This window comes from Peromyscus maniculatus, chromosome 1, assembly GCF_049852395.1.
Source record: "Peromyscus maniculatus bairdii isolate BWxNUB_F1_BW_parent chromosome 1, HU_Pman_BW_mat_3.1, whole genome shotgun sequence".
Taxonomy (NCBI): Eukaryota; Metazoa; Chordata; class Mammalia; order Rodentia; family Cricetidae; genus Peromyscus; species Peromyscus maniculatus.
This window is the reverse complement of record NC_134852.1, coordinates 47,861,350-47,877,365: the sequence shown is the minus strand read 5'-3', so window position 1 is coordinate 47,877,365 and position 16,016 is coordinate 47,861,350. Positions and strand designations below refer to the sequence as shown.

The 16,016-nt window shown below is 44.2% G+C and overlaps 1 protein-coding gene across 6 annotated transcripts in view; it reads right to left on the bottom strand.

Annotated features, from left to right (window-relative positions):
- Window positions 1-1,688: 1,688 nt before the first annotated feature.
- The window catches only part of Znf536 (zinc finger protein 536), a 461,385-nt gene continuing 447,057 nt past the window's right edge, over window positions 1,689-16,016 (bottom strand). For all 6 annotated transcript variants that reach the window (XM_016003574.3, XM_006985020.4, XM_016003575.3 and 3 more), the window contains one exon: window positions 1,689-2,259. In XM_016003574.3, the coding sequence (XP_015859060.1) occupies window positions 2,015-2,259 (245 nt within the window). In that variant the 3' untranslated portion in view covers window positions 1,689-2,014. The remainder of the gene's footprint in view (window positions 2,260-16,016) is intronic.

Here is a 16,016-nt window from a genome sequence, read left to right as displayed (position 1 = left end):
AAGCAAGCCAATGGCACAGTCACCAAACACAGCAGTGCACTTAACCCCTAAATGCTCACTACAGTCAGAAGTTTTCCACCAACGTCTCCAGGCCCCCTCGGACCACGGAGACAGCCACAGTCGATCAACTGAGTTAAGTAAGGCAGTGAGACTATTCTAGAGAAAAAAGTAAAGGAGAAAAGAAAAGAAGGAAGAAAGGGAAGAAAAGAAAAGAAGAAAAAAAGCAGCAAGAAAGCAGCTTGCTTTATGCCAGATGGGTCCACGCTGCACAGCGGCCTCATTCCCAGTGAAACCCCAGTTGGATGACACCCTTTTGACAGCATATGCAAACCGGATTCCTTATTAGCCTGAAATTCAGTCTCAGGATAGTGCTAAGAATTTTATTTACATTGATTGCAGTTTAGTATTTTTGTAAACTGCTATAGGCAGAGTTGAAGTTTTTAAGGCCCTGGGGTTTTATTGTGTGCTCCCAGACTGCAAGGAAATATTGACTTTTTCCCCTCTCTCTCCAAGTTTAAATGATTTCGTTCTCGAAGTTAATACTTCACTACGTCTCCACCGTCACAAGTAACAGTACCAATTTCATGTCACTCAAGGGAAGTGTGTTAGAAGGTGGGAACTTTCACAGCATCCTAGAAAATTCAAGAATACTCCTATGAGTTTCCTTACACCATTGTTTTGGTTTCTGTTTTTGTCTTTTAAGAGTTGTGTTTCCTTGTCAACCTTCAAAATCTCCCTCAGTGTGGTGCAGAACTGGATAAATTTCGAGTGTTCAATCAGTAGACACTCTATAATCTACAAAAATACAGAACACATTTGTTTCACAAAAATGAACATTCTAAGTCAAACTGTTTTCTTCATTAGTGACAGACAGCCGGAGGTTTAGATTCGTGTTTTAATACAAGTTATTTTGGAAGAGCTCACTGGAGAAGAAAAATCTTGCTTCATGCCCACAACACTTAAAAAGTAACACATGAAAAAAGGAATCTGGTAACAAGGGCCAAGGGAGACTTCATTCAAATAAAGTGTCTTAAACTGTAATAGAAAGCAGTCTTCCCCATCAGCAAAGAAACTGCCATTGTTTACCAGAACTTTCTATGGAGAATAGAATTGAGTTGGTTTGCTAATGACTATTTCTAGAATGTTTCCTACAATTTGTTTTTAATATCAAACCTTTTCCTTCATCCAGACATTTTCAAAACGATAACTCAGGAAAGAAAATAATAAAATAAAAAGCATTTCTATCCATACTGCAATTTGATCTTTAAAAAAAAAAGAAGAAGAATGACTCATCAAACCTGCAAAGGACATTTGTCTGCAGACACTTCCTGACCACTGATTCATCGGGCTGTGTATTTTTTTTTTAAAGCACACTTTAGATTACCATCCTCTGCAGCACTGGTCAGGCCTGGCGCTCGCTGGCTGCGTGCAGGCTGGCTAGGATTTCTCCCAGAGTGCAGAGTGACACCACGTGAATTGATTTTCCCTGCAGTGACCGCCCCAGTCTGACTGGCACCTCAGCTGCCTCCCAACTCATCTCATTAGGGCGCTAGGCGATTGACAGCAGCTGGTGTTAGATTATAGAGGTGTTTTCAAGAAGGAAAACACAGACCCTTCGAGGCAACGCAAATCACTTGGACGGTAGCATTTTGTTTTTGTTCTTTGTTTTTTGTTTTTTTTCTGTTTTTGGACAAAGATGACTTTTGGGTTGGAAAGGCCTCCAGCTTTCAGAGCTCAAAGGACACAGGGACATTTCTAAAATCACTTTCTCCCACCTACATTGCTTGGAAGTTCTTGTTACTGGGTAACAGTGTAGCAGCCATGTTCAAGGGCTGGGGGATTTTTCTTTTTAATATATATATATATAGATATCTTTTAAAATTCTTTTAAATGTTCTATACACTAGTGAGGGTTGTACATGATTTCCCCCCCTTGGAATGCAGTTAGCAAACTGGTGAAACCAGATGCATGATTTAAAACTGTAGAGAGGAGTATTACAGTGGACGGGCTCTGCTCAGTTGCCCTCCTCCTGGCCCTTGCCTCTCTCATCTGTTAGCTCGGCAAAGCTCCCCGCCTTGACAGTTGCAGCCTCCTCAAAATTCCCAGAAGCCTCCGAGTCGACCCTGGAACGTTTGAATCTGCGGTCAGGATACTGGCTGTTGTCAAAAGGCATTCGATGGACACAGAGGACGTGGGTCTTCAGGTTTCCCTTCTGTGAGGCACTGTAGGGACAGTAGTGACACTGGAAAGGCCTGTGACCTGTGTGGAAAGAAAGTGTCCAGTCAGCTATGTATCATGCCTCTGTCACCACCACCCACCCACATCCTGAGCTCCAGGACCAACAACACCATCACCCGCATCAATGATATCACAGTCACTTAGCAAAATTCAAACAAGCAGAGGTAAGAATGCAGCCCATTAGGCACATCAAGTGAGATTTAGACTACCTCCCTTCTGACCAGAATTTTTAATTTAGACTTTCTAGAGAAGGGAAGAGAAATCACCCAATACCTAGAAACAGTTCTATAAAGCATTTCTATAAAATGGTGTATAGTTTAGAAGCAATGATGTTATATAACAAGAAATGAAGCAAACTACCCCATGTTTTGTGTTATTCATTGTGTGTATATATGCATACACACATGTGTGCCCTTAGCATCCACAGAGCATGTGTGGATGTGAGAAGGCCACGTTTGAGAGTCCCTTCTCTCCTTTCACCATGTAGGCTTTGGGGATCGAACTTGAGTACTCAGACTTGGTGCAAACACCATTACTTGCTGAGCCATCTCACCAGCTCACATCCCAGTTTTTTATTGACAGTTTTATTCAAAACTTTACTTATGGATGCTGAATTCTGATTTCAGGTGGCATGAAATAATCTCATGTATGGCTTTCCCCTGCCAACCATGTTGTTTGTTTGTTTTTAAATGTAAAACCTTTCTTAACTTACCAGTGTGTGCAAAAAAGAGACCACAAGCAGATTTGATCAGTAAACTATGATTTGTTGGCTTTAGATATACCCAAATCCATTAAGTTTCTGCACTGGGTATCCATACTCAGGGCTGAGAGTAAAGCTACTTCACTTTGTTATGAATCATGGACTCTTTACTAAAGGCAGACCAAGAATGAGGAGTAAAATCTGTTTGGGGGGTGAAGGAGATGGATACCAAATCATCCTGCTCCAAGAAAAGCTGTAAAGAAGTACTGATTGGCATGGCTTTAGAAATTGAAAGTGTCAGGACAGACAGCAAGGACCATACCATCAGATAAAGGTCAGCCTGAGCATCAAAGCAGTAAGATTTGGGGCTGGAGAGATGACTCAGATGTTAAAAAGCACTGGCTGCTCTTCTAGAGGACCCTAGTTCTGTTTCTAGTATCTGAGCTGGGCAGTTAATAACTACCTGAAACTCAGTCATCATAAAAATCCAGCGCCCACTTCTGGCCTCCTAGGGTACTATACTCACATGGCACACACACACATATAAATAAATAAAGAAATAAATACATGAATGAATAAATAAAAATCTTTTAAAAATAACAATAATGAGGGGGACTTGAATAGTGACCCCCAAAATGGTAGTTTTCTAGAAAAGCTCCTGTGTAGAATAGCTGACAAATTCTTAAGGAAGTCCTTTTGATCCTGAAAGTTTGACCTCTCTGCCTGTGCAGAGCAGTTAAAACACCATCTGCTATCTTGAAAAGTCAGTGAAGTGTCTGCTTTGGGAAATGACAGTGGAGTAAGTGCAGTCCCTCTGATGCCAGAAAGGTGTAGCACAAATTATTAAATGGTCTTATTAATAAAAAACCCAGAGCCAGATATTGGGGTAAAAGTTGAAAGATCAGAGGAATAGAACAAGCCAACCACAAGTCCTTACCGCTAGGAAATCCTCAGCCCAAGAGAACTACTTCTGGTATACTCCTGCCTATATACCTTTCTGTGCCCTGCCATCTTACTTCTTCTCTCCACCAAGCTACATCACTTTCCTCTTTCCGCCCAGCTCTATCACTTCCTGTCTGTCTGTACAGACCTCCAGATCTCTGTGGTTAACTAGTGCTGAAATTAAAGGCGTGTGCCACCAGGCCTGGCTCTGTTGCCAGTGTGGCCTTGAACTCACAGAAAACCAGATGAATCTCTGCCTCCCAAATGCTAGAGTTAAAGGTGTATGCTACCACTGCCTGACCTCTATGTTTAATACAGTGACTGGCTTTGTCCTCTGATCCCCAGATAAACTTTATGGGGTTACACAAATAAAATATCACCACATATGGGTATCCACTCCTCAAGGCTCATAAGCTGCCCCACCCTTCATCAGAGAGAAGCCCAGCCTTGTTTGCTTAGAAAAGTGAACTAGTAAATAAGGGAACTGATCACTTAGTCCCCCAAATATCCAAACAGCAGAGTTTGGATGTTTCCCTGCCTCAGTCACAGGAAAGAGTCCTGTGTGTATTTTCACAGAGCAGTCTAAAGCCAAGCACACTCAGTATTGCCTTTCTCTCATTTGCTTGATGCTTCGTTCTCTCTCTCTCTCTCTCTCTCTCTCTCTCTCTCTCTCTCTCTCTCTCTCTCTCTCTCTCTCTCTCTCTCTCTCTCCTTCCCTTTTCTTTTTCAGATAGGGACTCTCTATGTGACATGAGCTGGCCTTGAACTCCCTATTCTCCTGCTTCAGACTCCCAGTGCTGGGATTCTAGGCTTGCATCAGCGCATCTGCCCAATTATCAGATCTTGATTCTCTTGTCTGTTTGTTTGACCGTTTTTTTTTAAATCCAGTTCTCCCTGTATAGCTCAGGCTTTCTATCCCCTGCCTCCATTTCCTGAGGGTTGCACCCTCCTGTGGTAGACATGCGCCATCTGGCTTGGCTCTTCTGTTTCTTTCTAAGGAAGTTTTGGCTGTGTGTTCTCTCCTTCCCTGGTAGCCAGGGCTAACTCCTCATGCCTGGGGGGGGGGGGAGTCTCTCTCTTTATCATGTAGAACCAGTTGTGGTATGCAATAACCCTTGTCTGGAATGTGAGCGGGGAACCTTCCAGGCATCTTTCCTGTGCCACCAGAATGAACAGCACTTGGCGAAAATCAGTATGTCATTTCTTTTCCCCCATCCTTACTGGTTACCAATTCCAAAGGACTAGTCAGGACACTCATGGTTCAGCCCAAGGGTTTTCTAGTCCCTTTCTGAACATCTTGTCTAGGTCTCCACAAGACAGCTCGCTCGAGTCTCCCATCTCCACACCCTGACTAAGCCTACCTCTCCGGCAAAGACAAGATCCACTTCACTATGAAATGGATCCCTTGGGGGAGGCTCCAGGTTCCACGACCAGAGCCACAACCTCTCAATATCCACTGCCCCAAAGCACTCACTGTCTTTTTGTTTCATCTGGGCTGGGTTTGAAGGAATTGTTACAAGTCTTGGATAGAGTTTTTGCTACTTTTGTTTCTATGGATGTAGCAACACAAGACTTGGTGTGGTCAATTTTCCCACCTGCAAAAGCAATATGCAAACTCTTGGATATAAGGAGGAAACACAGAAAGAAAAAAAAAAAAAAAAACGTGCCTTCTGCCCTTCCTAAAATGCTGCAAAGCAAGAATGAAGAGAATCAGCGGCAGGGACTGTACCGCCAGCATGATTCCTGCCTGCGTTTCTGCTGTCTAGTTCTACCCTCGGGGCTTGGCCACCTTCCCATGGAAACAGAGAAGGCCCTGAGTGGGAGATGTGAGACTAGCGTTTCTTATTATTAGCATACATTAATTGCACAAGCTAATTGGCTTCAGGATGAGATTTTCATATATACATATCATGTACTTTGATCATATTCACTCGCTATTAACCTCTCTTGTCCCCAACACCTCCCAATGGCCACTGGTTCTCTCCCCATGCTCAAATACACCCCTTCTACATTCATGTGAGATGGGTACTTCCGTAGATTTCCATTTGTACAGGGGATGCAAATGGCCCTTGTTCTTCGTCATGTATAATGTTGGTAGACGGAAGGCTAAATCAGGATGTTGCTGTGGTTTGGATTTTATCTGAGTGTGTTCCCCAGGGGCTCATACATTGTGAGCCTAGTACCCAGTGTGGCAATGTTGAGAGGTGATGCAATCTTCATGAGACAGAGTCATATGGAATTTGGCCTGGTCACTGGGGATGCTCTCCTTTGGAGGGATTATGGGATCATGGTATGCTTCTGTGAGAGTGAGTTATAACCCTTGCGTCTGAGTTCTTCTCATCTGCCATGCGATTACTCCTTCATGGATATGTTCCTGCCATGATGCTATCCATCATGATGTAGCTAGTGGCCTGTATAAGAGCCAAACAGAAGCCAGCCCTGAGATCTTAGATGTCCACAACTGTTAGTTAAGCAAACATCTTTTCTTTCTATAGTACTTGACCTTGGAAACTGTTATAGCAAAGGAAATCAGACTATGATAGACACCTGTCCTTGGGGAAATGACTGGAGAAGCCAGAGTGTGTCTTCTTCTCCTCCCTTGTTGGGACTCTGAATGGGGCCTAGCTGAACATCACTAAAGTTCAGCAGATTTTGCACAAGCAATCAAAATAACACTGAGAATCTAAAACTCAATGATCCAACTCATGAAGTCACCATCACCACATACACTAAAGGTATGTCCAGCTCTCCCCGAAAAATGACTCATACTATAAATGGAAAACTACAGAACAGGAGAAAGATCAACTTAGCATTTGTGCCTGTCCACACAGGAGCAGTTGAAGATCCTCACAAAGAGTTCAGGGACAGGAGCTGGGAGATGGCTCAGCAGCTAAGAGTAAGCACTGCTACTGCAGAGGATCTGAGTTCAATTCCCAGCTCCTATTACCAGTAACTCATAACCACTTATAGTTCTAACTCCAGGGGATCTGACCCCTCTCTTCTGGCCTTCACAGGGACTATACTCACATGCACAAACCCAAAACACATATAATTAAAAATAAATACTTTAATTAAAGAAAACACAGAATCCTGAGGGAAAGGAGACAATAAGAAACTTCAGAAACACTTTAAAATGTCACCCAAAGTTTCATAGCCTCTATGGTATGCTTTTGTCACCCCAAGGAGAGATGGCTCTATGGCAGTACATGGCTGAGGGCAGCTCACAAAGCACTGTCATCAGGTCACCGATGGATTTCTTATAATTAATGGCTATTATCATGACATGACAAGTTTTGGGATAGAAGAACTTCAAGTAATATACCAATAACAATTTTGAAATGAAATGTTTAGTATCCCAGAGGTCAGCAGACCTATGGACAACAAACACAGGCTTAGTACATCACTCAGGCTCGATCTCCAGGACCTCATGGAGCCTCCCACATTTGCAGCATTTTTGTTGAACAGCCAAAGCCTTTCATTGCAGCACCTATCAGCATTGCTAAAAATCACCCTGTTTAGGGATCCCGGTCTCCAACCTTTGGATGCTACCCTCCCTGCAAACCCTGCCACCTCAGAGGCCATGCCGTCTGAACCTCGGTACAATACACAGAGAACCTTGACTATCACCTCGGTTTGCAAGGAGTGTCTTTTTACGTTGGCCAACTTGACACAGAAGCACTTAGTTCACTCCTCCACCAATCAATTTTTTAAATATTCATCATGATTTGATCCTATGGCTACATTCTGAATCTTGATTTTTTTGGTAGAGACAAAGATGATGAACGATTATTCTAGCAGATTCCAATACTTCCGTGGTCAAACCATTATTGGATTGGTTTGCTTTTTAACTTTGGTGAAATGGAATCTGTTTGTAAGTGCATCTGGAGCTCTGAATGTATTCATTGCAGAGGGAAATCTGAGCAGTACTAGACTTGCAAGAAGTCTGTGCCTTGTAACTAGAAATTGAAAGATACTAATGATAGCAGCTAAAGATCCCCAAAGCCCCACTCCATAGTTTTTATACTCATTTCTGCACATTCAGCCTCAGAACTGAACTTCATGGGAGCTTTGCCAAGAGGTCATATCGTCTCCATTGTGCAGATGGGGAAGTTAAGACACAGCCAACCTGAAAGATTTGCATTCAGAGCAAGTTTCCAGTGGATACAATGTACTCTGAGTCTTTAATTCCCCAAATCTATGCAAGGTTTCAACTCCATACAAACCAGAGTCACTCAAGAAGAGGGGACTACAATCAAGGAATTGCCTTCATCAGACTGGCTTGTGGACATGCTAATTGATGTAGTAGTCTGACCTGCTGTGAGCAGTGCCTTTCTCTAGGCAGGTGAGTCTGAGTTGTATAAGAAAGCTAGTTGAGCCAACCAAAGAGGGAGTGAAGCATATGGCAGATGGCTTAAGAAGTCATGCTATACCAGAATAAATGTTGGCCATAAGTGTAAATGTGGTGATATTGTGTTCCCCAAAATATTGTGCATCCTAATAAACTTATCTGGGGTCAGAGAATAGAACAGCCACTAGATACAGAGGCCAGAAAATGGTGGCACTCACACCTTTAATCCTAGCATTCCAAAGGCAGAAATCCATCCTGATCTCTGTGAGTTCAAAGCCACACTGGAAACAGCCAGCCATGGTGACTCACACCTTTAATCCCAGGAAGTGATGGCAGAAAGCAGAAAGGTATGTAAGGTGTGAAAACCAGGAACTAGAGCCTAGTTAAGCTTTTAGGCTTTTGAGTAACAAAGACCCATTCGGATGAGGACTCAGAGGCCTCCAGTTTGAGGAAACGAGATCAGCTGAGGAACTGGCAAGGTGAGGTAGCTGTGGCTTGTTCTGCTTCTCTGATCTTTCAGCGTTCACCCCAGTACCTGGCTCTGGGTTTGTTTTTATTAATAAGTCCTTCTAAGATTTGTGCTACATGTAAAGGTTAGCCCGTGGTGGTCAGATCCTTGATTCTCAAACAAAAGGTGTCCTTGCTCAAGGCACTTTTAGACACTCCACCAATTTCGGAATCAAGCCACATCCCAGTTTCTGTCTCCCATCTGCCTCTTCAAAGCCCCTTATATGGAACAGACTTATGCATGCTGATGTCTGTTGTGTTTTAATCAAAGAATGTCAGCAAAGTGTTCCAAACAAACCACAGTAGAGAACATAATAGAGTACATCACTACAGAACACATCCCTGTGTTCAGCACCACAGAACACATCACTGTGTACATGACCACAGAATATGTCATTGTGTACATCCAGGTCCAATGGTTGGACAAAGAAGGGGCTGAGAGGCACCAATCTGCTTGCGAGCCCTCCAATTTGTCACTGAGGTAGATTTAGAGAGGACCAAATATTCATATACAAATGAGACATCTTTCCAGGCAGTGGTGGCACACATCTTTAATTCCAGCACTCGGGAGGCAGAGCCAAGCAGATCTCTGTGAATTCAAGGCCAGCCTGGTCTACAGAGCAAGATCCAGGACAGACACCAAAATTACACAGAGCAACCCTGTCTTGAAAAACAAACCCAAACCCAAAACTAAACCAAACCAAAAAAACAAAAACATGAGGCATCTGGCTGACAGAGGTGAAGCTGGTCCAGGCCTCAGGGTGACAGGGCAGTCCCTCAGTTGCCTACAAACTTCCATCTATACAAAGTGAGACAATGACTGGCCAAGCTGCCCACACCACCATAGGAGACCACAGATGAGCTGGTGATTCTTGGGTCCACGGGTGGTCATGGAGAGCAGATAATGACTACCAGTCTCTAGGACGCAGAAAGGACGTCCAAGCATACTTGGGTCTAACAGTTCTAAACCTCAGACTAAGGGTCTGATCCATTGAGCAGCACCCCATGTTGGGGATGGGCAGTAATCAGGAAGAAAAACCCAGGGCCCTTGGTCTGATACTGTCTTCCTGATGCCTTCCTCCTCCTTAGGAGTGGATAGATTTAGGTCAGGCAATGAGTTTGGAGTCAGACTATCACCTCCTACTTTTGTGGGCTTGTGGCTAACCAGCTGAAGGAAGTGCCCTTTCTATCTGACCTTGGTCCATTGGTTTGAAGTCCCCACAACCTTGAAAGTGAGATGTTTCAACTTCAGAGGAGACAATGTCGGTAGATGTGTTTCCGACGAGATCAGGCGTGTTCAGGGTGGTATGGCCGTAGACAGGTAGATGTGTTTCACTGGAATGAAGTTTGGCAAACACAGGTTGGGGCTTGCTGAGCACAGGGCCCCTTGCTAGAAGGAACTCTGGAAGACGGCAGGGCTGGAGAGAGCCTAAGTCTAAACGGCCTTGTGAGACAGTGTGGTTTGTTGTAGGACCAGTAGGATTCCAATAAATCCCCCAGGAGGCCAACTTCCCATCTTTCTCTCCCTGAGCCCCAGTTTGCCACCCTCTGGCCATATAGGCTGTGTCTCCAGTCTCCAGCTGTTCCCTGCTTCTTTTTCCCACAGGGCCTTTGCACAGCCCATCCCTGTTGTCCCAGTGTGGAATTCTTCCATCTTTGCCTTCAGCATAGCTACCTCTGCTTCTAAAAGACCTTCCTGATTATTCCAAACCCACCATGGTGACTGTGAGATACACGACTTCAGTACCACTTCTAACATCAGTAGCTGAACAAGTAAAGCGGCCGTGATTGCTCTTTTCCAAGAAGACTGGCAACAACATGGGGACAGGGAGCCTGGGATTTCATGGGGGAAGGGGCCTCATCTGTTTGTTCTGATCATTGCTGTTAGCCACCACGGCATGATGCAAGCACATCACAGACATCTGTATTTTTCTAGCAGAGGAAGACATGAATGAAGTATACAAGTGAAGAGACAGAGAAGGAGGGGGAGCACAAGACCATTGAGGAAAGACAGGCTGGGCCAGGGGCAGGCAGTAGGTAAGTGGAGGATCCTCGAACAAGTGAAGAGGGTAACTCAACATGGGAGATGGGAAGGTGTGACACTCACAGGCCACAGGAACATCATCCCATGGGAAAAAGGAAGTGATCAGCCCTTCCTAGTACTTCCTTCAGCATTGCCAAAGACTAAGACACCCCCAGTCCTCATCTGCCAGAGCTGGTGCCCCACATCGGAATAGTGCCAGATGGCCCCCATCAACCCCCACCCTCCTCTCTGTACCTCTTGCTTTGAGGCCATCAACATTTCCCATCACTGCCATGTGAAAAGTAAGTACATCATACGTTAATTTGTATTGTCACTGCACTGTAGAGCCGTGGTAAAGAACACATTCATTTTTAATCCACTATGAATAATATATAAATATGTATACAGTGTGGAGGGTCAAGAGGGGTGAGGAGAAAGCAAGCAGTACATTGTTTATAGTGAAAGTGGGGGAATGAGATATTTTTCTTACTTGCTATGATGGAAATAGCTATTCTTTCCCTGCACCTAAGGGGGAGAGGAAAATGCCTGCCCTTGAGGGGCCATCCATTAGTTACAGCTCAGCAATGGCAGCGGCTTCACAGAAAGCTGGGGCTTGGTGCTTCCACACCTTCTGAGCTGATGGCTTCTCTTGGATGTGGGGCAGAGGATGAGAGTGGGTGTTGGGTGGGTGAGTGGATGATCAGCCCCTGGCATCCAGTAATAAACACACTCTTCAGAGCATGCTCAGAGCAGTCACCTTCATTGGTTCTCACATGAACAGCAGGAGGCAGAAAGATGGTTTCCTCTTTCACAGGTATGGAAGCCTGAGCCAAAGAGATTTGGGGTCAAGTTGATACTAAAGACATAATCATCTCTCTGATCACTCTGAACACTGTCTGCAAGCCCTTTTTGCCAGAGGATTCTCCACAAAGATATTCCAGGAGGTGGTCCATAGACACAATGAAAGTGTATATAGTATACGTGTGTGTGAGTGTGTGTGTGTGTGTGTGTGTGTGTGTGAGAGAGAGAGAGAGAGAGAGAGAGAGAGAGAGAGAGAGAGAGAGAGAGAGAAAGAGAGAGGTGGGGGAAGGCCACACTTGCTTGTCCACAGGTCCCATAAAATTCTCCAGGAGACCATCAAATCCTTGTACTGAGCATGTGGAACACCATTGGAATATGGGCTCAGGAGGTACATTCTTTCCTCAGTGTGACAGTTGGTCTTGAGTGGCAATTTGATGGACGGAGAGACACTGAGATTAGCAAGCTTGCCTCGGGACATATTTTGGAAGGGATTTCCAGATGCAATTAGGCTATGAGTAGTCTGGCTTAATGAGTGGTTGAATCCACTGGTGGATTTGTAATTTGACTAGATTGTGGTGGGAAGGTGGTGGTACTGAGGAGGGTGGGGCTTCCTAGGAGGAAGTTGGTCATGGGGGAGTGTCCTCAGGGACTTGCCTGGCTTCTTTTGTGACTGTCTTTCTCTGCTTCCTGTCTACCACGAGGTGAACACCTGGGCTCTACAATGCCATCCCCATAGTAATAGACTCAAACCATTGGGTACTTTAGTCACAGCTACAGCAGAGTAAGAGTCTACATAGCATTTGGCTCCAAGATGGCCTACCACTGTGGCCATTAAAGATTGTGGATGTGCAGCCTGTGTGTAAGACAGCAGCATTGACATGGAACCTACTCATGCTCCTCATCTTCCCTTCTTTCTCTTTTTCTATCTCTTTTTTTGTCATTGTTGTTGTTGTTGAGACATAGTCTCCCTAGATAGTGCAGGATAGCCTCAAACATATGGCAATCCTCCTGCCTCATGCTCCCAATTGCTGGAATTATAAGCATGTACCACTATGCCTGACTTTCCAGATATTTTTAATCATATATGCATTATTAAAATGCTAAAAGACCTTAAGAGTGCCTACTGCTCTTGCACCCATAAACAGTGGCTCCCAACCACCTATAATACCAAATTCAAAGACTCTGATGCCCTCTTCTGGCCTCCAAGGGCACTGTACTCATACCCACAGCCACACAGAGACACACATACACACATAATTAAAAATAAGACAAGTCTTTAAGAAATAATGGATATAATGAAAGTAGTATATAAATTTCTGTTATACTATATTTTTTAAGACATGGCAGGAGATGACTGTACTGCCTGTTCAGCACAGACAGACACAACCACCAAAGGTCTGACTACACAGTAACAAATGAAACTCCAGGTTGACAATGGTACTCAACAGAGGTTGGCAGACAAGAAGAGTTAGAGGGCATCCACATGCCACTACATTCACATAGCTTCTTCATGGTGCTTAGTGTGTAATTAAAACCCATTTTGGGTTGTGAAATTTTCCAGAATTTTCCCCACTATGTTCAGTTTACCTGTGGATGTGTTGTTAACAGATCTGAACATCCAAACTAACTATAGTTCCATCCTACATCCTCATCAGGGTGCTGTCTTCTAAAGAGAGCAGGGGTGAGGTGGAGATAGGCACCTTCTCAGTGCTCAGCACACAAGGAGGAAGGCTTGGGCACAGCTGCCTCCCATGGGCACTAATGGAGCTCATGACAACACAACACAACACAACACAACAGTAGGCCCTCCACAGCATCTAAGTCAAAGCCCACTGGACTCCTAGAAAGACATTTTTGCTCAATGCATGCAAATAGGTTTTTAAAAAAATGGCTTTATCTACAGGGTCAACTAAGATATGTTAGAAATTCTGTCCCTGAAGGCACAACTGCCTGTGTTTGGGGGAATCCACAGGGCAGGGCACTAACTGCAGGTTCAAGGACAGGCCCAGTCTCTGAGGTGGTAGTCTGGTCTCACCCTGGAGTCTCCAGTGCTTGTATACTGCTTGCTTTAAGCTTGCAGCTGTGACCCTGAAGCTGTTGAGTATGCAGATCCTAGTCTAGATCCCTTAGAACATTCTTGTTCCATATTGGGGACCAGCAGAGCAATGAGGCTGGTTAACTTACACAAACAGGGTTCTCCAAGAAGAGCTGCTTCCTCGGTTGCATATATTATGCTTCCTAAAAATGTTCCCCTAATTCTGAGTAGGAAAGAATGTTCCAATCAGGTATGTAATTTATGTTTTCCATTTTCAAAAAGAAAATATCCTTCCATCTAAAAGAAAACTTTGGAATAGTACAAATCATTTCAGGTTTTAAATTCCATGTGATTTGGGTTTTAATTTAAAAGGCTACTCAAAAGCATATCCATTTATTCATTTTAAAAGTGGAGTCTGATCCAGGTGGCAACATATTTGGCCACATCACTATGAAGTCATGCTCAGCTTAATACACAGACTACGGGTGTAGTATATACAGTATCCCTACATATATTTCATCACATTCCTGCACATCTTTTATGGTGTTTAGCAATCACGAGGGCCTAGTAGGGTTGAAGCTGATTTCTAATGCCATTCTAAAAAAAAATGAAAGTGTGTGTGTGTGTGTGTGTGTGTGTGTGTGTGTGTGTTTGTGTGTGTGTGTGTGTGTGTGTGTGTGTGTGAGAGAGAGAGAGAGAGAGAGAGAGAGAGAGAGAGAGAGAGAGAGAGAGACAGAGAGAGAGATAGAGAGAGAGGTAAGGAGGGGGAGATGGAGAGGGAGAGGGAGAGACAGGTGGGGAGAGGGAAAGAGAGTTGTTATTTTTCTTGTTGCTGTGACAAAATACTTGAGTGAGACATCTTAAGGGAAGGAAGGTTAAGCATATGGTCTATCAGAGTGAGGAAGGAGGTGGGAATGTGTTGCCATGGTTTCACACATCTTGGGGGATCATGAAGCAGAGAGAGCTAGCTCCCACCCGAACCAGAAGGGAGTTCTTCAAGGCCTGTCCCCAGAAACTCACTCTGCTGGGAGGGTCACAGTCTCAAAGGTTCCCCAATTTTCCAAAATCACAGCATGATCTGTGCACCCATAGGTCAGACAAGGCCATGTTGGGGAGCACTACAGAGCCAATGAACAAGTCCTTTGGAGAAGCGGTGGTTCTATGAGGAGTAGGGAATATACAGGATGATCCCAGAACATTTTGTGCTGTAAAATAAATTGTTGCTTTTTAAAGCCTCCATTAAAAGGTGCGTGAGGGCATCTTAAAACAGTGTGGAGCCAGATAGGAGCCCTGGAGGCTCAAACATGGAACATTTTCAACAACAAAGTAAATAATATCACACCAAATCATAGCCTAATGTATAAAATAAATATCCACAAGTCACACTGACATAAATGATTGAATCAGTAAATATGTATGGAAGGATCTGCAAATGCATATCGCAAATAATTCATGTAGACCTTGACTACTGAGCAAGGCAGACAGTCCCATCCCGAAGTGTGGGGTGTCTAGCACGTGGAGGGGGGCAGTGTTACTTGCCAGTGCAGAAATCTAAATAAGCACTACCTTAGCCAGGTGTTCAAGGTCACAGTGGCAGGCATCATTGATTTGGTAGGCAAAGGACACTTCAGCTTTGTCATCTTTCTTCCCCAAACCCAGAGCTCCAGTCTAAACATGAGAAATTGCAGCCAAGGGACGTTTTGCAAAGCACTCCTTAGGGCAGCCAAGGTGATCACAAACAGAAGATCCTGAGACCTCACGGCTAGGAAGAGTGGGGGACACATGACGCCCATGCAATGTGGCCTCTGGAATAAGAGCTTGGAGCAGAGTGTGGACATTAAATAAAATCCAAGGCAATCTGCATGAAGTATAGACTGGCTTAATAACAACGTATCAATATTGGTCCACTGCTTGGGAAGAGTGTACTCTAGTGATGTATAAGATAGTCAGGAGAGAGGGGACTGTGGGCCTCCTCACACTGTACATTCGTTTTGTTGTTCTGAATGTGTACTAAAATGAAAGGCTTATTTCCAAAGTTTCTTATGTACCAGCCTAGCATTAGCTGATGATGAAACCAATAGTTGATCTGCAATAACAGAAAAATCCCTACACCTAACTTCAAGCTAAGACCACAGCTGCAGGTATGGTCCTGGTGTAAGTCACTCGCAGGTAGGGCTGACAGAGATGGCTCAGTGGTTAAGAGCAGAGAATCTGGATTGGGTTTTCAGCATCTATATCAGGTGACTCACGACCACCAGTTTCAGATGATCTGATACACGATGGCCTCCGGGAACACCTGCATGAACATATACTCAGGCACAAGCATATACAAAAAGAAGGGACAAATATGAGATAATAGGCCCAATAGGTGCCTATTATACAAACTTGAGGAAGGAAAAGAAGCATTACATACATCACCCCC